This window comes from Cygnus olor, chromosome 17 (assembly GCF_009769625.2).
Source record: "Cygnus olor isolate bCygOlo1 chromosome 17, bCygOlo1.pri.v2, whole genome shotgun sequence".
Taxonomy (NCBI): domain Eukaryota; kingdom Metazoa; phylum Chordata; class Aves; order Anseriformes; family Anatidae; genus Cygnus; species Cygnus olor.
The window spans coordinates 11340617-11364957 of record NC_049185.1 but is presented as its reverse complement, the minus strand read 5'-3'; the positions used below and the strand labels follow the sequence as shown (position 1 = coordinate 11364957).

General features: G+C 45.5%; 2 protein-coding genes across 2 annotated transcripts; both read right to left on the bottom strand.

Moving 5' to 3' along the window:
* Positions 1 to 1307: 1307 nt before the first annotated feature.
* On the bottom strand, positions 1308 to 17364 carry DHX37 (DEAH-box helicase 37). Its single transcript, XM_040577168.1, has 27 exons — positions 17222 to 17364; positions 16328 to 16497; positions 16053 to 16165; positions 15369 to 15687; positions 14510 to 14658; positions 13917 to 14009; positions 13357 to 13453; positions 12788 to 12901; positions 11978 to 12079; positions 11364 to 11478; positions 10951 to 11046; positions 10278 to 10354; positions 9415 to 9553; positions 9078 to 9154; positions 8262 to 8494; positions 7730 to 7841; positions 7033 to 7139; positions 6214 to 6402; positions 5704 to 5828; positions 5340 to 5456; positions 5049 to 5221; positions 4540 to 4654; positions 4204 to 4341; positions 3759 to 3853; positions 3242 to 3315; positions 2305 to 2402; positions 1308 to 1714 (listed from the first exon to the last, which is right to left on the bottom strand). Exons 1-27 carry the CDS (start codon positions 17328 to 17330, stop codon positions 1635 to 1637), a joined length of 3426 nt encoding a protein of 1141 aa, XP_040433102.1. The 5' UTR covers positions 17331 to 17364; the 3' UTR covers positions 1308 to 1634.
* A 182-nt stretch (positions 17365 to 17546) lies between these two features.
* On the bottom strand, positions 17547 to 23586 carry LOC121079627 (BRI3 binding protein). Its single transcript, XM_040577166.1, has 3 exons — positions 23346 to 23586; positions 22392 to 22494; positions 17547 to 21742 (listed from the first exon to the last, which is right to left on the bottom strand). The coding sequence occupies exons 1-3, from the start codon at positions 23541 to 23543 to the stop codon at positions 21324 to 21326; spliced, it is 720 nt and encodes a 239-aa protein (XP_040433100.1). The 5' UTR covers positions 23544 to 23586; the 3' UTR covers positions 17547 to 21323.
* Positions 23587 to 24341: the final 755 nt, after the last annotated feature.

Sequence of the window (24341 nt, the reverse complement as noted above, 5' to 3'; positions counted from 1 at the left end):
CAACACCCAGGCAAAGGCACGGAAGAGGGGACGCAGGAACCCTAAGCTGGGTCCATGCTAGGAGAGCACCAGCCTGTTGGTTTCACCTGTTTATCAAGGGTTTGCACAGGCACAGTTTTTACCACCGTGCTGTGATCCTCGCTGTGCTTCTTTGATCTCCTCTGTGCCAAGGCTGGGAGCTGAAGCACGTCCGATAGCATGCCTCCGAGTCCACCGAACACCTCTGTTATCTGTGCACAGATGTGCTACTTGCCAAACACACAGAGCACAAACAGCAGTGGGTACAATTTCTGTGCTTTCCTACATTACAATTGTGCAGACTTTATTCATGCTCACGACCTTGCAGCTGGAAATATTTACAATCCTCCTCGCCAATCTTCGCTTTTAACCCATTCCTCCCAACACCACTGCTGCACACGTGCCTGCGATGAAGGATGTCACCCGAGTGTCCATTCAAGGCACTGCCCAGCCAGTCCAGGGAGCAGACCCATCTCATCTTTTTCCTTACCACCACAAAACCACAGAAAATAGTATCAAAGCTTAGTTAAAAAAAAAAAAATCCACCCTGTGATCATGTTTTACACTGTTGTACAGAATACAGTTTAAACAAGTGTTTGGAGTGCAGGACTACTGTCTGTGCTAAGGACTAAAAAGGCCCGTTTTGTATCTAATAGCTCTCTAGATTGTTAAATGTACAAACTGTGCGGGTCTGCAACAGCTTGCTCTTATTTAAAACATCTGTCTACACAGGATGACTATTGCTTAAAGCTTCTTTCACAGCCAACACCTGTTACCTGATTTAATTTTGATAACACACTCGTGTTTTGGCACTTGCTGAGCAGTACTCACGCAGCAACAAGACTTTATTTTTCCCAACCTGCCCCACCAGGGCACAAGACAGGTGGGAAGAAGCTCGGGAGGGACACAACCAGGAGAGCCGACCTGGCCGAAGGGATAGTTCTGTGCCACGTATCATCCTGCTAGGAGCCTGGCTGGACATCAGCCTGCTTGTAGGAGGTGGCAAGAGGTTGCCTTTGCATCATTTGCTTTGTTTCTTACCTCTTTTTAACACTTTAATAAACTATCTTTATCTGAACCAATGAGTTTTCTCACCTTTGCACTTATTCTGCTGGGTGACAGACAGTGAGCAAGCACCTCTGTGATCCGTAGCTGCTGTCCAGGGTCAACCCCTCACAAGGACTGAAGGTTCAGTCTGCATGGGGAGCTGTAGTCACACATCAAGGAGGACCCCACAAAGGTCTAAAATTGTACTTTTGGAACATCCTACATAGAAAACATTTCTCCCATCCAAACCAAGAATGATACATATTTATTGTAGTCCGTATGACTAATGTAGTCCAAAGAGAAACTTTAGCAAACGATTGGTAAAATACAATGGATAAAATTATCCAAACATTAATATTACAAAATACCAGCGAAAGAGCTGGTAGGGCTTCTGAGAACACAGTGGGCTTCCCCAAAAAAACAGAGCTAACAGCTGGTTCACTTATGAAAAGGTATTGCTAGCAGTTAGCAAGTGTATTTGCATCATCAGATTTCCAAGGGAACCCAAGCTCTCAAAACACCTCAGAGAAAAGGAGTCCCCCAGGAACAGACTCGGGCACTTCACAGTGCTACTGTACTGGTGGCCAGTTCTTGGCTAGATCATCATGCATAGCTTCGGGGAGCCACTGACGATAGGCTGCGAGCAAATCTGAAACAAAAGAGAGGAGCGATTAGATGGCTGCTGGGAAGAGCAGACCTGATGGCATCAGCCTGCTCGCAGACAGGCTGAGGAACGAAGGCAAGACCCTTGTTGAGAGCAAGAGCCATCCTTCCATCACTGGGATAGTGCTGGAGCTTGGACACCTGAACGCAGATATAAAAGTACCGAGTAAGGAAGAATTACTGCGAAAGCCAACACTGCAATCCACGGGAATTTTTACATTTCACTGCTGCTTGCATCAACAACTCTCATAATCTGGTACCCTAATATGGGTCAAAATCCATTTTACCAGGCAAAGAATTTTTCATGTATCCATTGACAGTCTAGGCTTTCAAAAGCCCAAACCAAACAACTTCACTGTGATTAGAACTAGAGAAAAAAAGTTTTCTTAAGATACAAAGAAATGTTTCTTTCAAAAGTACAGGAAACTCCAGCCTTTCACAAGAGCCAAAACAGACATTATTTTTCCTATACAGAGCATATCAAGTGAAACAGCCTACCTTTTTAATTATACTTCAAAATGCCAACTACAAAGTCCCCACTGATATGACTAAAGATTAAGCAAGTACAACACTTACACTTCGGATTTTTCTTCCATGCGTCCAGTAAAGCATCACGATTATCACATTTTTCAGCAACTAGAGCCTGCAGGAGGGCTTCTGTCCTGGGCTGAAGTCTAAATGAGTCCAAAATAAAATGGTGCAATAAAGCAATGTTCATTAGCTCAGTTTAGCGAAGTGTTACAGCATTCAACTCACCTTTCCGAATTCATACTCTAATGTTATTAAAAGGCTAAATACAAATGTAAAAACACACGGCCTCTGGATACACAGACGCGTCGTTAGCTCAAAAAAGTTGACGCGGTAAAGAGAAAGAAATCCAGAGGTCCCATGCTGAACGCCACACTGACTACATAAGGAAAATACTTTGTTACCCAAGGGTCCTACAAATTAAAATTTGTGACATCAATCGTATTTAGGGAACGCTTTCAAAATCGTTGAATCTATCAACTCCGTGAGAACTCAAACAACTCAGAAAAAGCTTATTTTGGTAAACAGTAGAGGACAACAAGGGGAGATCTGCAATAACTGACTGTCCTTTTGAGGGTCACAGTTCTATAAACACAATCAGAACCATAAGAAAAAACATGGTTGAAGGTAACTGGAAACATGTTTTTGAAAAGAAGTAAGGACAGTGTAATTGGCCAAATCCCGAAGAGAAATGAGAAAAGTAACGGCATTGATCCGACACACGTGTGAGCAGTTTACTTACACGAAGCAGCCAGCAGGGGTCAGTGCAACCAGTGGGGCTGTGTGTGTGCTTCCACACTGCCCTTAAAATAGCTCAGCTCTCTTGAGACACAATTTGTCTTGGTAAGAAAACTGATTTTCCCCTCCCTACAACTACATCTTAGATCACTATCTAGTACACCCTTCCCACCATTGATTTGTGTTTTTTTTTAAGGAAGTTAAAAGTGTTCAGTGCTGAAAACAAACTTTGCTTTTTACAACTTACTTGGACCATGTCTTCAGCATTATGAGAGGACTGGAGAGCAGACACTGCTTATAAGAACCCAACTTTTCAATGACCTGGAAGAAATGTCATAATAAGCATACAATGAACAAGGTAAATTGTTTTGTGGAGACAACCATCAATGAACATGTACTGCTGTAGATTTCAGTCTCATATCCTCTACTACTGTCTCTCTCCCATGCATGACTCCATACCAATCTTGTCCTGACTGGCTTGCTAGACAACTCTTGTCTCTCAGAATGGACATACACGAGCTATAGCTTTTCTCCTTTGAGAAAACAGGACTTAAATTTGGGTGTCTTTCACCCAACATCTGATTCTCATGCCATCTCATACTTTTTTAAAGATATCTTCTCCACCTAACGTGGCAGATTCCTGCAGCCATTGGCAAGTTATAAGGAATAGGTACACAAAAAGAAAGAAAACAAGCCTCAACTCCTCTGGAAATTGGGCTAAAAACATTGTCAGTGTCAAGGAAGTGATGCAGCTGGGCACTTACCTCTCCTTCAAGCAGGAACCTGGCAAAGTATTTATAGCGATCGATACCTTCTGGATAATCAACTTCCACAGCAGGGAGCTTCCAGCTAACTCGATCTGGAAAGAAAGATCACATTGAATCTCCTACACACTCAAAGAGGAGGGTAAATTTTCACATGCAATGTGCCAATACAGGTGCTAACAGAACTGGAGAGGTACTGCCACTACCCAGGCAGCCTTGCTCCTGAACACGGGTAATTGCTGGGCATAAAACAGCCATGCCAATGGGAAGATGCTGATATTTAAATACTTCTAATCCCATGGAGCTACTCAAACCACTGTCAAGCCCTTTGAACAGTCCATTATTATTATTATCATTATTATTACGGACAGTCTCATTAAGAGACACTACAATAACTATAGGACAGCTCTTAGGAAAAAATAGTGAGACACTTCAAGAAGCTTACAAAAGACACTTGGCCTGTGGCATCGAATCCTGCCCGTTTCAGGGTAGTAAGATGGAGGAGGATTTTCCAGAGGCTTCCCAAAGTGGCAGTATGGCGGCAACAGGGCAGGAATCCACTCGGGTTCAACTGCAGACACACCTTAGAACAGGAAAACATACTGGAATGAAGGCTTCCTGCCAGGAGCTGCCACTCATTAGCAGTCGTATGAGGAAAGGACACGGTCAGGATCTCATCTCCACGGTTGTTATATGTCATTTTTCAAGTCAACTTTCTGCTAAGGCACCTCTGCATTCCTAACCACGTCTGCAGAACGGGTGTGGACCACAGCAGCCTCACCTCTCATATACAGTTTTGTAGTCTCAACAATTTCTTGGTACACCACAAACTCCGGGAGTTGCTTGAAGAGGACAGAGCTTGGATGGATGAACACTGGGTCGTCCAGAAGAGCAGTCTTTAAGAAAGCACAGAGGATTGAAGCAGAGTAATATGAGTTACTGGCAATCCAATTTCTTGATTGTATCACATTTTCAGCTCTCTCAGATGGACATCTATAGCGTTTCCTTAAGTGATGGAGGTTTTTAATAACACCATACTTTTCTGCTTCACTTTCTCTAGAGACATCAAGCATTCTGCAAGATGAACTAATGGTATTTCTTAGCTCTTTTATAACAATTCCTACATGAGGACTGGGAAATTGCAACACTGGGAACTTAAATTGTATGGAGAAAAGCCAGCACTCACAGCCCCAATGCTGTAACCAGCCAGAAGCCCAGGCTTTGCAGAGGAGTGCCTCTCTGCCCCACAGACATGAGGGAAGAGGAATTCAGGCAAATCAAGCTGTTTACCTTGTAGGCATTCTTCCACTTTTCATCCAGGAGTTCTTCTGCCTGAACCCTTCGGGCAAGGTGGTCCCCCAGCCCTGCTAACACAATCTGTCTCAAGTAAGTTGCTTGAACTTCTGTTGGGGGCTTCATCTTTGGATCAACATAGAGGCCAGTATCAGCGCAGACTGAGTTCACTGTGGGGAAAAAAAAAGGTGAGTTACATTTCAATAGTAAAGGAACAAAGAGACCAGTTGAATTTTTGCCCCCCAAAAAAGAGGATAAACATGGCATTTCATCTCAAAACCCATTTACCTGCTGTTGTTAGCTGCCCTCTCAAGCGCCTGACTTCCAGCATGGCTTTGTATCGGAGCCCGTTTTCTTCACAGAACGTAGGAGTACACCCAGCATATTCACAGGCCCCCACTGCTCCTGGAAGTGAACAATCAGGTGGAAAAAATGGCTGTCACAGTTGGCGTGTGCATACCACAGTTCCCCCTCATTTGGAGCTGTGTGTTAGCCTGGGACACTTGGAGGCTGCCTGGAGAACAGCCTAGAAAATACACTTTTAAGTCAGTTCTACGGCAGGAGGATGGCTTTGTATGAAGCTGAGGTCAGAGTGATGGGGAGGACAAGAGAACAGAAGTTAACAGCACAGGGAAATCACTGTCTGAAGTACCTAACATCACCATGAGGTCTCCAAGCTTTTGCAATGCCCCTTGCCCAGCCCAGATCTTTTGAATCTGTAAAAGCCTTGCTTTCTTCCCCTTCAGCTTTGCTGTCTCTTCCTCGCTCACTGCTGGCCTGAAAGAAACAGAAGACAGCATAAATCAGGATTGCGCTTACATGCAGATGGGCCTCAAGGTAACAGAGGCATCAACATTCCTACTACACAGTTCTAGCACAGGACTAAGACGGAGCTTGAGGGCAGGTTTAAAAACAAGCTACAGAAGAGCTCAGTGCCACCAGGGATTCGGAAGCTGGCGCTGCAATATCACTGAGCTGTGACAAAGTGATGCAGCCTATACTTTTTCAAGACCAGGTTGGATGGGGCTTTGAGCAACCTGATCTAGTGGGTGGCGTACGTGACCATAGCAGGGGGTTGGGACTAGATGGCCTTTAAGGTCCCCTCCAACGCAAACCAGTCTATGATTCTATATAAATAAGGACGTTAGGGTCACTCACTCACCTGTCAAACTCTTCAAAAAGCTCCCGAACGGTCATTGCAGACACTATGGTAATGGTGTAAGGCAGGCAGTCATGCTGCTTGCTTAATGCCAGCATCTTTGCATAGCGGGGGGCTACAGGAAAAGTTGCCATTACTCTACCCAGGGGACTAATAGGGCAACTCAGCTTTGCTGCCTGCTGTTCCTTTAGCCTGTGGAAGGAGTTAAAAAAAAACACGCAATGAAGTTCTGCATTAATACAAGTCTGTGTTTCTGCCTTTGCCAGCCCAATTCATTTGATGTCACAACTTTGTTGTTACGTGCTGGTCCACAATGCTAGGGCAAAGATTCATCTTCCTCACGTAGCTCCCACCTGCCCTGCACCCAGCACTCCTAGCAGTGCCTTTCCCTGCCCAATCCTCAGGCTGTGCCAGCAGCTATGAAACCCTATGCTTCAGGGCTGCAGAACTAGAAGCATTCTGGTTCCCGGCAGAGCAGCCCAGCAGCCAAATAGCATCTTCAGCTGCTCAGACCTGCACACAACAGAACACCACGGTGGTGCTTCAGGCCCTTTCTGCTCCAACTCTGAGCACAAAGACAATTGCTGCAGAGTGGCCTGTTCCCAACGACTCCAACAGCCACGTTCTAGTACAGAAAGACACAGGGCCAGCAAAACAAACCCAAGCAAACCAGGGGCTGTTATTACGTCCATCTGTCTGGGTAAGAAGGCGCACTGTCAGATGCAAGGGCTGAGATGGAAAAGCAGGAGGGAAGACAGCAGTGCCCACTGCCTCAGTAGCTTCATCACCATGAGGAAATCCGTGGGTGACCACAGACATTACCTTCCTGTCAGAGGGGGCTCCTTCAGGGCACCCAGGGCTATCAGTAACTCCTCAGCTGCTGCAAGTGCTTCCGCTGGAGGTGGTGTTGGGAACGGGAAGTTGATTACCTACAGACACCAAGAGAAAATGCCTCTCAGTACATCACTGACATGGCTCTGACCAAAAAGCAGTCTAGCTCAGTAAGAAGTCCTAGAAGGGAGTGAAAACCTTCCCTTCGTTTACGTGTACCAAAGAAAAACATTTAGGATGCTTGCCAGGAGTGAGAGGAAAGACCATATAATAGGAGGAAATGCTTAGAACAAAACGATTAGGACATGGAATACCAGCATCACCATTAGCTGCCACTGACTCCAGCCACTGCCTAGGGCAAGCTGTTTTAAGGTCTAACTGTAAGCAGTGTGCTTTCTGAAAGCACTCAACTCTCAAAACCCAATCCCTATTTTGACAGGGGGATTTTTTATTAGTGAGAATATGATGTGAAAGCTCTTATTTCCAGAATAAACTTGTCTGATAAGGTCTAGTGGAATTCACAGCAGCTTCTGCTATTTGCAGAATGAAAAGGGAGTCCCAGGGCTCTGCCTCTAACACAAGGCACAGCTTCAAGCAATGATGATAAAAGGCATTTGTGTTTGTTTCTGGCTCCTAGGGGCAACCATTTTTATGAGCTCTGTAGCACAAAGCCAGGTTTACACCTCACCTTTTCTATATTCAGTGCCTTCATTTGCAGAATCAAGTCTTCCACTGGTCGATTTGTTATCTCTGGAGCGGAAAATTTCTCAAAGTCCATGAAGACTGCTGAAGAATATAACCTAGTGGACCAGAAACAGGCTTAGAAACTTGCAAAAAAACTTAACTCAGGAGATGTACATAAAAAAATGGCAAGGGATTTAAAAAAAAAAAAGAATACACAAATAAGGCACTTGTGGGTACTATTTACATAATAATGTAATTATTAACATGGCTGAGACATAAAACTAATCCATGCTGGCCACCTAAATAAGGGTGTTCAGCAACAGAAAAGCCCCTGAGAAGCCAAACTGCCAAACCCACGTTATCAGCGACAATTTACATTCAGCTTCACCTCTCCCACTGGAATGAAGAGCAGACAAACCCAAATGTTTCAAGCACCACTGGGTCCTTGTGAAGGGGGACAAGGGAAGCTGTCCAATTCACAGTGACACTCATTGAGCTTTTTGTTTTGCCTAACCCTCTTCCAGCAGCCAGCTAACCTGTAACAGTGCCCCGGTTCAGTCCGGCCAGCCCGACCTGCCCGCTGGTTAGCTGAAGCTTGAGATATCCAGGTGACTCTGAAAGACGAAACCCCAGTAATTTTGTCATAGAAACGTTTCTTGACTTTTCCACAGTCAACCACGTATTTGATGCCCGGGATAGTGAGCGATGTTTCTGCTACGTTGGTGGCTACAACACAGAGTCTCGTGCCAGGAGGAGGAGGCCTGAACACCTGCAACAAACAGATAGATGTGTGAAATGCATTGCCAACAAGGGAAAAGAGACAGGCAGTCAGCTCATGTGGGCCGCAGGAAATTACGATGCGTATGGCATTGCAGGTGAAACCCAAGAGCATGACTACGGACTTACTCTTTGCCTCCAGCTCTGGAGGTCTCTGTCCAGCTCAGTTAATCCCTCAGAGAGGCATTTGTAGCACATGGGCTCCAAGTGGAGCAGACACCAGTGGCCAGTCATATTTAGACACACTGCTGTCACCTCTGAAGCCCAAGAGGAAATGCAAGAATTCCTAAAAAATCCAGGATCCTGATGCGCCCCATGGCTGTGAGTAATTTTAACGTGCTACTGGACTGTTGCTTTTCACCTCTCCCAGCCTGCTGAACTAGCACATCAGGGAGATCACAGCCCACACGAGGCTTGCTCCAAACCCACCCCAACTTTCCCATCGAGCCATTCAAGTCTGCCCACTGATGGACAGTCCAAGGTGGACATTTTAACTCACAAAGCACATGTGACTTAAGACGACAATGCCATGTACCAGTAAGGGCCATTTGCTCTTGTGAATATGAATCTTTTACCTTTGCTTGTTTCTCTGGTGCTAATAAAGAATAGAGAGGGAGCACATAGAGTGGAAGCGATGAATCTGGTTTCTCGTCTGTGAAGAAACAAAACAATAATCTTAAATACACAGTGAGTCAGCTTCCAGGCTTATCCCCAATGTCTCCATGAATATAATTTCATTAAAAAGCAGCAAGAAATGATTTGGCATAAAGCTGAATCTGGAAAACCTTACTAGCTTTTCCATTACACAGGTCTGATGTGCTGTCACACCACATTAGCTAAGGATGGCTATTTTATGTCACACATCTCACAGATGACTGCAGATGAGAAATTTTAATTTTTGAAGTGCCAAACCTTCTTCTGAGTCTCCATCTCCTAAATCAAGGTCAACATCAGATCCTGCAATATCATCATCCGTTTCAGCATCTCTATCTTCATCTCCTTCATCCACTGGTACAACAGAGTAATTGTCCAGATCAATCTGGGGAAGTGCCTGAGAAGGACAGGAAAGAAGACCACAAAGTATTAAGTGGGATACAGACAGCACTTCTTAATGCTTATTGCAAATTTGAGCATTTATTCCAAATGTTTGTTGACCTGAAGCTGGCAGAGAGATTGAGATTTCATTTGTATTTCAAAACAGAGAGTAAGGGGGGAATAACCCAAGTAAGTAACCCAAGTAAGTATTTTAAACAGCATCCTGCGCTGAGACAAGTTCCTTCACTGGGCAGACGGTGGCAAAGGGTAAAACTTCTTTACTTCTACCGGGATCTAATGTCAGTGGACAGCAGGTTTGTAACATGACGACCTCCTCCTAACAAAGTGCATGTTGGACTTGGGTGGAAGCCAAATGCTACCCTCCATCATAGACATATCAGTCTCAATTTTGGATAACAAATGGCAAGATGAGGAACAGTCCTGGAGCCAGCAAGTCTGGAACTCCTTCCATTAAAGTTTTAATCATCAGTACTTAAGGGAAATCAGTCTCCCGCCCACAATAGCCAAGGGCACATTTTAGCACTCTACTTCTCATAATGTAGTAGCTATGAGTGTAAACAGTATTGCTACATTTCCTGAGGGGGACACATGCATGCCACAAGTCTTCATGCAAGTCTAAAACAGCCTGACAGGAAACAGAGCTATGCAGGAGTACTCTTTCACAGGGAGGTACCTGCTCCTTCCTGTCTCTTGGAGGAATTCTAGCCATCACACATTACCGTAGTTTTCTTCCGCTTCCTCGATTTCTTAAATTTTCTGATTTCTTCCACTGATTCTTCTTTGTCATCAACAACTCCTACAAAAACAGCCAGTGGAATTACCATTAGCCAAGCATGCTTTCCTCTCAGAAAAGAGAGCGTACAGTCTACTCCCACTCCCACCTTTTTTAGGATTCAAAAAGCATCACGGTATGAAAAAAGTAAACAGTCACATTGAAGGCAGAGGGGACAGGGACGATGCACAAGTTTAATATTTCCTTTAGGAAACATACTGAGGATCAACAGCAGCACATACAGCAACTGTGTGCCTTGAGAATTAGGAGATAATTAGCTGAGCTATATTAGAATTTAACTTTCTAAAATCGCCTCGGAAATCCCACTATCCCCAAAACAGTCTCCAACAGGAAGCAGCACTTCCACTTGTAATTCACACCCAACAGAAAGTGAAGAAATGCAGTGCGTTCTGCGGAGCAGGAAGGCATCATGCACACAAAGCTTTTCCCCAAACTCAAAACGGCACAAGCTTAACAGTTATCACACTCATCCACATTAAACCCTCTCCCAACCCTTTTTAGAGGCTTTTAAATAAAAGCTCTTATTTTAGGTGCAAAGCAAGCTCATTTCTCAGAGAGAGAAATTCCAAGTGTAACAGTCCTTTATGCTGTAGCATTACCTGCACTGTTGTTTTTTTGGAAGGGAAAGGCTTTCCTCAGCCTCCTACAGAGAGAGTGAACTTCTGCCTGGCCTGTTAAAAACACCAAAATCCCACCTGCAAGAGAAGAAATCACTCTAAAGGTCAGCATAAGTATTTCACCTCAGGTTTCAGATCTTTGTCTTGAAAAAAGACAGGTCAAATGCACTGTGAAGTAACAAGGAAGAAGAGTGTGTCTGACTGCATCTATCTTCCACTACTCCTTCAAGAAACATTCTAATGTAACCGTGACTTAAGTGAAGGATAATTTTCACGTGAAAAAGCTGCTATGATGCACAATACATCATTAGTTTCCTGCTGAAGTCACCAAAAAACTCAGAAAACTCCAGATATGTGAAGTGTGAAGAATTTGAGAGGTTCCACGGTGACCTTACCTGAGGGTAACATACGATGGATTTTACACACTTTTCTGAAGCATTCCCCACTGTAGTCATCTAGGGGGGTTTTCTTGTTAAAATGGACAGTTACAGGGAATTGCCTTGCATCTACCTGGAGTGGAAATACAACAGCAAACAAGCCATGTTTTGTAACTCCAGCACAATCGTTACAGCTACCATGGGAGAACTAGATAAGCTCACCCTGAATTCTGTTCAGTTCTGGGTTTTGGTAACCTACAAAACACTGGACCCACAGAATTTATCAGTGTTGTCTGTGCTGAACACCATGAAAACAAGATAGAAACCAGACCATTCTCTCTTTCAGATCATCAGCTTGGATTAAGGCTTTCTAATTCCACCAAACTATAACTTCGAGTCTTTCAAAATAAACCAATTCTGCCAGAGGAAATTTTGATAGAAGTGGAGAGAAAAACACTAAGTCCCCAAAGAAAAAATAGTCTAAACAAAATAACCGTTTTTTAAATTGACATCTGAAAGATTTCAGCACCAAATGGACAGATTAGTGTCTCCTATTTTTTATTTTATTAAGGAAGCTCTCATTGTATTTTAGCTGTTATATCTGGCACAGATCCCAGTGACAAGAACGATACCTGAATAACAGGAGGCGTAACAGAAAACAGCCTGTTGTTCTCCGTGAAATCTTCAACGCGAAGGGTAGCTGACATGATGATCAGCTTCAGTGGCAGCCCTTTCTGCAGGGACACAACGTGTTATTCTTTGCCTGAAGGCATTTGGCACTTACGCTACACAGCACACAAACCCAGAACTGTTAGTGGGACTGGACACAAATGCCAGCACCAAAGCACTCGAAAGGTAAGACAATGAAAGCACCACGTCAAGTGACAGGACACACACCTCCAAGTGTAGCATGTCTTCAGACACACAGAAACCTGCACTGGCACTCCTGATACTGTCAGCAGCTTACCTCTAAACCACTGCATTCTCTCCCCATTTCTTTTACATCCATATGAAAAGCAAAACCAGACACCAAGAGCTGCCCTGCAGGGACCAACCCCAGTCTCCAGCATCTCCCAGGACTAAATACTTCAGTGTCTGCAGGAAAAGTCTCCTCCTAAACACTGTTAATGGCTGGCTTATTGCAGTGCAACAGTAAGCATCTTGCTTTCTAACAGGCAGATAATTCTAATTATTTACATGTTTCTTGTGGCACTGCAATAGGATATGGCCTGAGAAGGTTATTGATACATTTACTATCTTTCTCTATTTGTAGGCTCTGTGCTTCTCTTATCACATGAAAAGAGAAACACATTTTCTGAGTGTTATTTCAACATTTGTCAGATTTCCATCGATTTTCATGTCACAGAGTCCCCCCCACCCTCACACAGAGCCCCTTCCTGTCTAACACCCCCTTCCCCAGGACACCCGCTTGTAAAACTTACCTTCTCACGAAGAGGCACGATGCGAGACAAGAGGCCTATCAAGATATCCGTGTACATACTTCTTTCGTGGGCTTCGTCAATAATAACCACCTTATACTTTGAAAGCAGAAAATCCTGAGAAGAGAGAATATTTTCACCACAGGAAGCCTCATTTGAGGATATCTTTAAATCACGACAACCCATGGCTGCACAAGCACTGACCCCCCCAGTCTCTTTCACGTTTGAGCACAGTTTCATGCGTTTATCCTCGTGCCATCTGACAGGGAACTATGGCACCATCTCTAGCTGAAAGTCCTATGCAAGTAGTGTAGCAGAGACCTGAATCCCCAAGGCTACACAAAGCAGCCTATTTTCCAAGGCTCCCTTCCTTGCTCTCATATAACACAGCAAGATAACCTAACGTTTGGAGGCTAGGGCAGGAACATAAAGGGTTGAGATGAAATATGTCTCCAGTGCGGAAAGGGATTTTGCTTTGAAAGGCTGGCAACAAATGCACGCAAAGCAACTGGCACCTCCTTCTAGCAGCACGAGACACCTTCCTTTTCCTAGCACAGAGAAGAGCAACTTACCTTCTGAATTTCTTTCAGCAGCACGCCATCTGTCATGAACTTGATTTGTGTTTCATCTGTAACATTTCCTTCATATCGTATTTGATATGAAACCACTCTGTGAGGAAATACCAGGGCAGCCACAAGAAAAAGCATGGAGAGAAATGGGAAATTTCAGACCAGGAAGCAGCCTTCAACCTAACTAAATTAAGACTTAATGCCAATATAAGATAAAAAAGCACCCCATCAGCTCACCAGAGCCTAGCACACATGAAACGCTAGAAGCTGGGGTATACAGCGATTTTGCTTTAAATTATTTGACTGCTGTGGGACACTTTCTCATATGGAGACAAACTAGGGCCACTTCCCACACACCACCTCCACAAAACCCTGCCTAAAAAGTTACGTACAACCACCATTAGCACCAAATCTCCACGCACTTTTTTACCCCACAGAAGAGTTTACAAGTAACCCACCACAGCTTCTCACCAGACAGAACAGCAATACATAAATTTCTGTTTCAGTCTATCACATATGCAGTGCAATCTTCCTAGCAAGGTCTCATCTTCTTTCCTTCTCACCTGTGGGACAAGTTCATTTCCTTAGCGACTCGCTGAGACATGGACACTGCAGCCACACGCCGAGGCTCGGTGATCCCAATGATACCATTTGAACTAAAAGGGGCAAGGAAAGAGGAGGAGGATTTTTTGGCTGTTTGTTTTAAAAAGAAAAGCTTAGAAAGATGACAATAGGATTTCTGCACAACTGCTCTGAAGTTGCAGCACAGAAACTGGATGCATCTCACAAGAAGCATCTTATGAGGTGCCCAAGCTTATAAAATACACATTTTCTTGCAAAGGTAAAAACAAACGTCTGTAAGCAAAAGTTAAAGTATGTGGAACAGGTAGACCTTAAAGCTCCTACGCGAAAGACAGGCCAGTGACTTTGAAGAAAACTTTTACCTGAGAGGTTTCAAAAGATTGCTTACGTGAACAGGGTTTTCCAAGTCACTCCTTCACATTTTTAAAAGCCAATTCAACACGGCCACTAATACCGCACAGCAGAAACATGGTCAGTTCAGCCATTTCAGAGTAAAAGAAGCTACATCTGAAGTGACTGAGCTCAGCTTCAATTTTTCTAATCACATTTGCCGCATATAAAAGAAGACTCCTACCTGGTATAACCAGCCTCATAGAGGAACTGGGGTACTTGTGTGGTTTTACCACTTCCCGTCTCTCCACATATGACGACAATGGGATTCTCATTAATGGCTTCCATGATTACTTGCTCTTCAGCTAAGATTGGCAGCTTTAGTCTTGCTTCCTAAAATAAAATGGTACATGGTTTACTCACATCATTTTGTGTCTTGCTCCCTTTTTGTTCTTCCCGGGACCAAAAACGGTTACGTAGCTTAGATTACAAAATCCACGGAAAGGAATTCTGCAAGCTTTGTGGCTCGGAAAGCTCTAAACCAACTGATATCAAACCATCGTGTCCAAGAACTAGACTCATCAAAACATCTTGTCAGAAAGCTGGCAATCTGGCAATTCCTGCACTTTAATTTGTGAAACTTCAGAGTCCCTTGAGTTTATTAATATAACACTTGCAACAACAACTCTGTTCACAACCTTGCCTCGTCTGTTCAAAGACACGCGAACTCTTCCCAGTTCTGCAGAATACCCTACCCACGTCAAATGGAATAAAACTGCGTCAAATACAGCACGATGAAGAGCTGAAAGTGACTTTGCTAGATTTCTCAGAGAAGAATGATAAAAGACTGCTAGTGGATTATACATTAAAAACTAGAAACAATGCCTATATCCTAAAACAAAGCTAGTTTTCCTTCTGCTGCATTAGACAGGCTTAGAGCTCAGACATGTATGTTTACAACTTGCCTGACCCTAAGTGCACCCTGCTCCACGCAGTATATTGCCAGACACGAGATAATGCTACGGTGTCTGCAGTGAATTAATCTGATGCAAGATGCTGTAATTTCCAAGGCCCTTGATAAGCGCTTTACTGCTCTGTCTCACCTGAATCTCAGGAGACCTGTCCACTGGAACGAAAATCACAGGCTTGCAAGACGGTTTGTTGGACGCTGTCTGGCAAACCGGGGCAGTAGGAACAGCCTGCTGGTTAGCCACTGGCTTCTTCGTGCCTTCCTCTGGCTTTTCAGCAGCATTCAAATCACTGGTGGAAGACTTTTCAGTTTCTTGTTTCTGTTCTTCCTTCTCCTCCTCCTCACTACTGGATTCTTCCTCAGGCTCGGATTCTGAGCTGCGTCTTCTCTTGTTTGCACCACTGATGCTCCTGATCTTTTCAGGTACAGCACTCCCTGGCTCCTGCACCACCCTAGAACAACACGTCAACTACAGTTTGGTCAATGTTCTCCGGGACCTCAGGCCAGACACATCTTCCACACAAAAATTCATCACCAGAAGTCACTGCCCGGGCCTGAACACAGGTTTTAACCAAACAGGAAAAACTTCTACACCCTGTGTGTGGTGCAGCGCTACAGCAGGTTACTCAGGGAGGTTAACTCGTTCCTCCGAGGATCCCACGTTCCTCTGTATTATCACATAAAAATAGAAATTATTTAAATCAATCCATTCTGAAGAACCTGTATGCACTAAGAGGAAAATAAATAAAGCCAAGAAGGTTGCCCAGTTATCAGGCACTGCAATGGATCAGAATGGTTCTTCCCCATAACGCCTTACCTTTTGGCCTGATACATGCGTTCCCCAACGCCCAGTTTGGACGTAGTGTACAGAAGCTTCATTTCTGCCTCAGAAGCCTGGACCTCGTTCAGCTTGCTGAGCAGTTCGGCTCGCTACAAGGGAAAAAAACAACCAAAGTCCGAGCTTATTTTCACCAGCAAGTAGTTTCATTTAAAGATCAGCCCTTGAGTTTCAAAGGATGCGCTCTGGCAGATCTTGCCGTGAAGTCACCTCAGGAGTCGCGACACCAGAGGTACTACCAGGCAGCCACATACCTGCTGCTTCTTCTCCTTCTGCTCTAAAATCTTCTGCAAGTTCTTCTTCTGTTTCTTGCTCAGGGGTTTCTTCTGGCGTTGCACAGCACTCGGTACTTTTTTTGGCTTTGCTTTTTTTGCTGGCAGGACCAGGGCATTACTTTCGTCAACTCCCTTCAGCGGTGCCCCATCTGCAAGCATTTGTTTGGTTACTCGCCTGCGCCAGGCCGGTTATTTTCAGCACGCTGCTGGACAGCCTCACTGCAAACCTTACCAGATTTAGCTGCACAAACACAACCCTCACCCCCAACCAAAAAATAGAAAAATCCCAGTTATCAGCAAGGGCAAAACCCCATGAAATCGGCGCGTCGATACTTGGCTGGTAACAAGAATGCGAAATTGCCCTTTTTACTTATTTTTTAACCCCCCAGCATCAAAGGGCACGGGGGCAGCTCAGGACGGGGGCGAGCATGCCTCTCCCCAGAATAAGCCACTTTTAATAACAAAAATCTGCACTAATGACGTTTTTATGATAGTAGTGTAAGAAAAGAGATTTTTGACAAGCGACATTTGTTCTGACGGTGCAAGCGCCCACCGCAGAAGTGCTTTAATAAATGAATCGCCTTAATAACCAACGGCATATGAATAAGCGATAGCACATTAACAGGCAATAGCTTACTAATAAGCAATAGCTTATTAATGACCAACAGCTTATTGGGCTATAAGCTCCGCTATTGCTATTAACGACCAACAGCACGTTAACAAGCAATAGCTCATCGAGCTCAATAACAGCTTAACGAGCAAAAGCGCTGCCCCGGCGGGGCCGCAGGGCTCGGGCAGCGCCCCGCAGCCGCCACGCGGCCCGGTCCCAGCCCTCAGGTCCCGTGGCCCCGGTTCCCGGTCCCGTCCCCGCACCTCCCAGCTGCAGCTCGGCGGGCGGGGGCTGCTCCCGGGGCCGTGCCTGCGCGGCGCCGCGCGCCCCCGCCCGCGCCCTCCAGTTGTGCCGGCGGCGCGCGCGGCCCATGGCGGCGGCGGCGGCGGGAGCGGGAGCGGGAGCGGCCCCGGCCCCACGTGCGGCTGCGGCCCCTTCCGGGCCGTGCGCGCTCTCGCGAGGAGGGGCGGGGCGAGGCCGGGGGGCGAGGCCGGGGGGCGGGGCCGCGCCTCTCCTCCGCCGCGGGTTCGAGACCGGCCCCCGCCGCGTTCAACCCCCCCACACGCCAGCAGCAAAGACGACCACAGATTAAAAAGGCAATAAGATTTTTTTAATGTGCTGTCATCACAGGTGGATGGAATTATCCAAAAGTTTAAAATACATGCGGATACGATAAAACCTTTTATTTTCCAACCCGGACATAGAGAACGTACGGTCGTTTACGTCATTAGCTGCCAAATACAGATCAGTACGTGAGGCAAATCACACCTAAAAAACTTGCATACCACCAAAGAGCTAAGGTTTACACGGGTCTATTTTCCACATTCACTACGCAACGAGTCTGGAAAAGCAAACCACGATTTGAAGGACGCGCTATTAAGTACAGCATTGAACTACACCAGGTTGTATACATGGTACTCTGACATCCAATACCACTTAGAAAAGCGTTACACTCTGCGTACGACGGATCGGTTATCTATAGGTGAGGTGTCTACTCAAAGAAATTGCTAAATTGTTAGTTTAGCAAAGATGTTCATGTATTGAAAATACTACAGTAGTTTCAAACGTCAGGTCTCGAAGCATGGAGCTCACAACACTTAAAGACCTTCCTGGGATTTCTGACACCAGACAGTTTGAAGCCCATCTTTCGCTGTTGTGTCACCCAGCGAGTAAGGTGACACTCCTCCGAGCAGCTGCTGAAAACGGGAAGGTAAATAGGAAGCGTTCGAGGTGCTGAGCCTTCGGATCTGAGGGCAGGCGTCGCGGTTCCGCGCGTCTCCCTGCCCTCAGACAGCCCAGCCCGTGCTGCTCTAAGGGCTGCTCGCCAAGGGGACAGCACTGCAGGAGCACAAACGCTGCTGCCCACCTCCTGCAAAGCTGCCCAGGGGCTGGAGCCAAAGCCTGGGAGCTGCGGGTCTGGGCTTGATTCCCGTCCTCGCCACTGCCACAGGCAACACAGCCTTGGGCGTGTCTGGCAGAAACCACATCTGGGCGCAATTACCCACGTGCGATACCTGCACTTCTCTGCATTAATACAAGCTGCTCACATCCATGGCAATGGAAAAGCAGTGCGACCACTGTCACTGGAACGAGTTCTAAAAAACAGAGCAAAAACTGGATGGATAAACTAGGTGACTCGTATGGGAAGCATCCGTAAAGGTATTTACAAAAGTAAGTTGAAAGAGATTAAATATAATACCACATTCATGTCCCAAAAGCGTTTTCACTACAGTGCATGTTTAAAAATACAGAGCATTTTAAAGTATACATATCGAAGACTAGATTGTGCTTTAAAAAAAATCATTACTTTTGAATTTGTCTAACGTGAAAACAGAGCGCTGGGAAAAATACTGATTAAAAATATCCAATTTTATATATACTGCTTTTCACATAACATTTTGCTATACATGGGATGCAAGTGAATACAAAAATATTTTTTTCAAGCAGCAGGGTGATCAAAATTAAGAGTATTAATATAGGGAGGGCTGATTTTTACAAAACTAAGAAACGATTACAGACACAGGGAGAAACTACAACCCAAACTAATTTTTATATAGTATTTTTAAAGTAATCTTTATAATAGACAGCTCTTAATATATAAATGATTCAGTACTTTTAATTTCAACATTAAATATGGATTACATAAAATACAATCTATGCAAAACTGGCTCATGCACATCGTTCTGTCGAAGTCAATAGAGCCGCTTACATGAGCAAGGTTTGCAGACTTTGGTCCTCAGGCCTCAGATTTAGCAAAACACAAAGACTTGACCATCTTTGCTAATCAATTCCTAATTTCCAGGTTGGTGTTTTAGCTCCGTCCTCGGTGCACAACAGCAGGGAAAACAGAGTTCACAGGGAAGACTCTGTAATACTAACGGAAAACGAGCTGTAAAAATGCATATACTGTAAGTTCAACTTCCAGCTTTACAAAGCAGGCTGGTTGTTGCCATAGTACTTATCTGTTTATGGGAAAGACTAAGTTATAAAAAGCAGTTGCTTTGCAACTCTGTGCATTTCTTGGGTCAGAGTAATTTGCAGATGCAATAAAAAAAAATAAAACTGATTAGAACAATGTCAGCTGCACGTGAACTTCAACCACGCTGAGCTGAAGTGACCGCAGGTCGGCGTGAAGGCCATAAAAATGGATTTTAAAGTAATCATTCATGTAAACATCACATACAGACCAAAAGAGCTTAGGCAAGTAACACATATTTTAAGAAGAGTGCTAAACTTCAGCACGAAGAGAAAAATAAATTCACCCCACAGTTACATTCAGTTAAGCGCCACATCCAGCGGACTTGTGCCCAACGAGACAAGAAGCTGAAGACCCAGCACCACGCCCTGCTCAGCCGCACGCGGGCAGTCCCGCCGCAGCGGGCACTCACCGGCGAGGCCGCAGCACGTGCATCATCTACTCGTATCTGTTCCCCTTGCTTTTTGGCCAGTCCCTAGCACGGACCAATTTTTGTTGCAGCTTTTCTTTACCTAATCGTTCCGGTATTAGGAAGTATGTTTTTCTTCAGCTGTGGTCCATTTTTACCTCTCCTGGTATTGGTACTGCGCTCATCACTAAGGAATTAGATGCTTCCCTCCCCTCCCACCCCCCGTTATAGCCTCGAATGCTATCGGTTACTACATTAAACCACTTACAAGACCTTCCTCCCTGAGGTTACCTTTGTTTCAGTACATTTCAGCAAACCTTACAAAGCCAGTGGTTGCCTACCAAGCTAGTTAATTATAAGGTTACAAATACATAAATCCTTCAAAATAAAATCGCTTCAAAGCTCCTACATCGCTTTGAAATACGACTGTTTAATACACCCTTCTCGTAAGGGGATTCACTTCCCGAAACCCAATAGAGTGAGGACACAGACTTCAAGCAAAAAGCTCCTATAAAACTATCACAATTTTAGAAAAAAAAAATCCAGATCTTCCTGAAGAGAATTTATTGCCGCTTATTGGTCCTGAGAAAGCTTTAAGCAACAATACATTTGCAGGTGTTTTAACTGCTGCCTTTTTTGAGAAAGTACGTGGGTCCCGGTGTTAAAAATCATGTTTTATTCCATGCACTGATGCTTGGAATGTGCTTCATTATGAAGATCAAATATAAGTTATGATTTGTCACACTACATCTCTTCCTTTGTGTCAACTTATTAAACCGGATTCCTTCCAAACATCAAATTTAAGTTCCTGATAGGAAAAGCAATGAAATAAAGCCACATGTGCACTTCTCAATTCCTCATATGGGACTGGCATTTCAGGACTTCAAATTTATGAAATCATCCTTCTCCCTCATCCCCCACCTCCTATTAAGAATCTATGGTGTGAATTTTTTGGCCTGCATACCAGAAAATTTGTTCATCCGCTACTCTATGAAAGGCAACTTTGAGTCAATGAAATAAGCCAACTACAAAAGAAGAACATTTGTGATTAAAAAAAAAAAAAAGTGGACCCACAGCAGTTACTTCTCAATAGAAGTGTTTGGTAGCTTGAGATTTTTTTTTTCTTTTTAACTTCTTAATGTCAAATTTGCATATGTTGAGCTCAATTTCAATATTTGAAAGACTACTCAATTTGCTTTATAAAAAATTTACAAAAGATGTTTTTAAATGCTTGTAAAAGTAAGCGTTTATCTACTGATAAAATTCTAGTACTGGATAAAACTCTGAATATACAGCTTAATTTTTCTTCCTACAAGTATAATGGCTGAGTGTATAATCTAGGTAAATTAGTCTTACACATGATGAAAAGTTATAACTTTGCACACTTTTTACCATGTGATGCTTTGTTGCTTTGTAACTTCGAATGAGACAGTGCTTAGGAATTTTCTAGAGCTGGTGTACAGTGGTCTGTAGGGTTGGTTCATTGGTCACTGCCTCTGTCCAGGTTTTCAATCACCCTGGAGAGACGTATATTCAGAAGTCTGATCTGACTGTCCAGGTGGTCCATCTTCTCCTCAAGGCTGCTGTTGCTGTTTCTTCTCCAGTAAAATCCCACGGGCCCCGTCATGAAGTAGACTGCTACAACAAAGCAGAGAGGCAGGACTGCGTGTTCTGGGTCACCTTCATACTTCTGCAGGATGTACACGCATGAGAGGGTGAAAAGGGCAACCCTTGCAATCCAGAAAAAGCGACCAAACAGCATGTGCAGGAGATAGAAGAAGAATCCAAGGAAGAGAGATAAAAACCAGTAGGCAAGTAAAATGGCACCAATCAGCAGAAGAGCACGGGTTGGGTTGTTGGCAATTGCTGCTGGGCTGAAATAATGAGTCAAGTTGGAGGCTGAAAAACAAAGGAAAATTTACAGAATATTAATGAGGGCACTCAAAAGCGAGAATGGAAAAAAGCAAGCACAGCTTCCAAAGTCACACGGTGGGGCCATGACTGTGTTTTTCTAAAATAAGGGGTAGAGCCAGTTCATCCATTTCTGGATGGATCGTCCTCAAAGCACTGGCCCAGTTCTAATGATGCGACTGAATTCCTTTGAAGTAGAGACATTGAAGATTCTTTAAGGACAAACTGCCGTCAGGCATAATGTCCAAGTTCACGTTAAAGATAAAAAGCCTGCTTTGTAAAATTTATATTCTAAAGGCTCTCAATTGCATCTTTCCTTCTTCTAGCCCTTCTTCATTTTTTTGTTTTTGTGTATGGCTCCTAGCCAATGGAATCCTTTTAATGACGATAACAAGAAATCAGCCATGACCTGTAACGCGTTTTACAGACATCCTGTAGATACATACACCAAAACGGAGTGGTTGGTTTTACGTCTCTTGTTTGAGGTTACTAACAGCAAAGTCAAAGCCACGTAAAATAGATAGAGATAATACTGGTGAATGCTTTATACATCACAATAAATCATAATTATTTTCTCACTCATGTAAGCAGTGATACATGTGATAATCTTTTAAGGGTTAACAAGCATCACACTTACCATCAATGCCAAGAACATCTAACAAATCAGTCCATATTCTCCAGAATGTGTCCATTAATATATCCACCCCATTCACAAACCTCTCTGTCAACCTTGAGAAAAACTGAGAAATAAAACTGAGAATTAAAAAAAAAAATCCTCAATTCCTTAAACACACTTGCAACTTACTAGTCATTAGTAGAATTCATGAAACAGAAACTGCAGAATATTTTCAAGTCCCCAAAACAAAAAACATAACTGGTTTTTTTTTTTTTTTAAGTCTGCAGATCATAAACTTACCAGGTTAATTTAGGTATTTTGGCATGTAAGCCTATATGTTAATAGGATTTTGAATGGATTTATTAGCTTTACTGTTGTGCCGAAGTATAAAGAAAACACTTAGCACAAGGAATGGACAGGGGTGAAGGGAATCAGAGTTTCGTCGAGCAGCTGGAGGATGCCCCGGTCATCACACCAAGGCGCTTCCAGTGGCTTCCTGGGTGCATCCAGCATCTCCTCCTCCTCCTCCTCCTCCTCCTCTCCCCGGCCAGGGGGAGACCAGGGGACGGATTCCCGTGCCTGCCTGCCCACCTCACCCCCTTCAAGCCCCCACGGGGGCTGCGCCGCTGCAAGCCGGCCGCATTCAGCCGGAGGGAGACAGCGGCCTCCCCTCCCCTCAATCAGAGGCCTCTTCGTCCCCACTATTCCGCCGCCTGCCCCACGCCGAGCCTCCCCCTGCCCCTTCCCTTCCCGCAGCGAGGCTCCGGCCGCAGCGGGGGCTCGGGCAGGGGCCGAGGCCCAGCTCCGGGCTCCGACGGGGGGGCGGCCTCCAGCGAGGCTCTGCCCCTGCAGCCTCCGGGCCAGGGGAGGCCGCGAAGGGAGGGAAGGGCGGCGAGAAGGGAGGCAGCGGAGGCGGGGGGGGAGACGCGAGGAGGCTGCGCGGAGGTGGGGGGGGGGAAGCGCCCGCCGCCTCACCTTCTGCAGGGCCCGCACGTTGTCCTCCCCGAAGAGGCCGCTGACTCCCTGGTAGAGGCCGCTGGCGGCGCGGCGGAGGCTGTTCTGCTTCTCGGAGCCCCGGCTGCGGGCTGCCCGAGCTCCGGGCCCCGCCGTGCCCCCCAGCAGCAGCAGCAGCAGCAGCAGCAGGGCGAGCAGCAGCAGCCTCCCCGCCGCCATGGCCGCCCGAGCCTCGCCGCGATCGTGGCGCCCTCCGCCGGCCTCCCCCAGAACCCCGCCGCCTCTTTTTTTTTTTTTTTTTTTTTTTTTTTTTGGGGGGGGGGTGCGGGGAAGGGGGGGCGGTGCACTTTCGTGCACCGCCCCCCCTTCCCCGCACCCTCCTCTCCAAAAAAAAATTCCCTTAAGCAATTAACCCCCTGAAATCCCCATCATAATCTTTTTATCCATCGCCTCTTGCAGCCTCCAAGCAGGGGAGGCCATCCCGCCCCGCCATCCCGCTCGCCCCAGCGCGTAATCTCAATGCCCCATTCGCATCTGTTGGCTTCGAGAAGGGCCTGGCTCCGCTTCTGGAGGCAGATAAGGTCTGGCCTTGCCTCCTCCAGGAGCCCCGTGCTCCAGCGCCCTGCCCTGCTCGGTGCCGTCCCTTGCACCGGGTGCAGTGCCTCGATAGCCTCCCTGTAGCGTGAGGCCGTGCTGCTCCAGCTGTGGTCTCACAAGTGCCAAATGGAGGGGCAGGATCCCTTCCCATGACCCGCTGGCCATGCTCTTGCTAAAGCAGCCCAGAATGCTGTTGGCCTCGCTGTAAGGGCACGCTGCTCACTCATGATCAATTTCTTGGCCCCCTGATCCTCTCCTCCCCCAGATCCTATCTGTCTGGGCTCTCGGGACTTGTCACAATCCCCAGAGTACAGCGAGCTGCCTTTCCAGTCTGGGTATCCCTCCCCAAGGATACTCCCAGGTGCAATCCTCCAAAAACAAAGGGAATATTAGAGGTTTAATGCCAAAAAATGGCATCTG

Excerpts from the sequence above, each read along its gene's own strand:
- DHX37 (XM_040577168.1), bottom strand. The coding sequence starts at position 17,330 with ATGGGCCGCGCGCGCCGCCGGCACAACTGGAGGGCGCGGGCGGGGGCG. Across the intron at positions 5,222-5,339 it reads AGGGCAGCTAACAACAGCAG|TGAACTCAGTCTGCGCTGAT; the intron begins GTAAATGGGTTT and ends TTTTCCCCACAG. Across the intron at positions 3,854-4,203 it reads CCACAGGCCAAGTGTCTTTT|ATCGAGTTAGCTGGAAGCTC; the intron begins GTAAGCTTCTTG and ends CTTTCTTTCCAG.
- LOC121079627 (XM_040577166.1), bottom strand. The coding sequence starts at position 23,543 with ATGGCGGCGGGGAGGCTGCTGCTGCTCGCCCTGCTGCTGCTGCTGCTG. Across the intron at positions 22,495-23,345 it reads ACGTGCGGGCCCTGCAGAAG|TTTTTCTCAAGGTTGACAGA; the intron begins GTGAGGCGGCGG and ends TTTATTTCTCAG. Across the intron at positions 21,743-22,391 it reads AGATGTTCTTGGCATTGATG|CCTCCAACTTGACTCATTAT; the intron begins GTAAGTGTGATG and ends TTTGTTTTTCAG.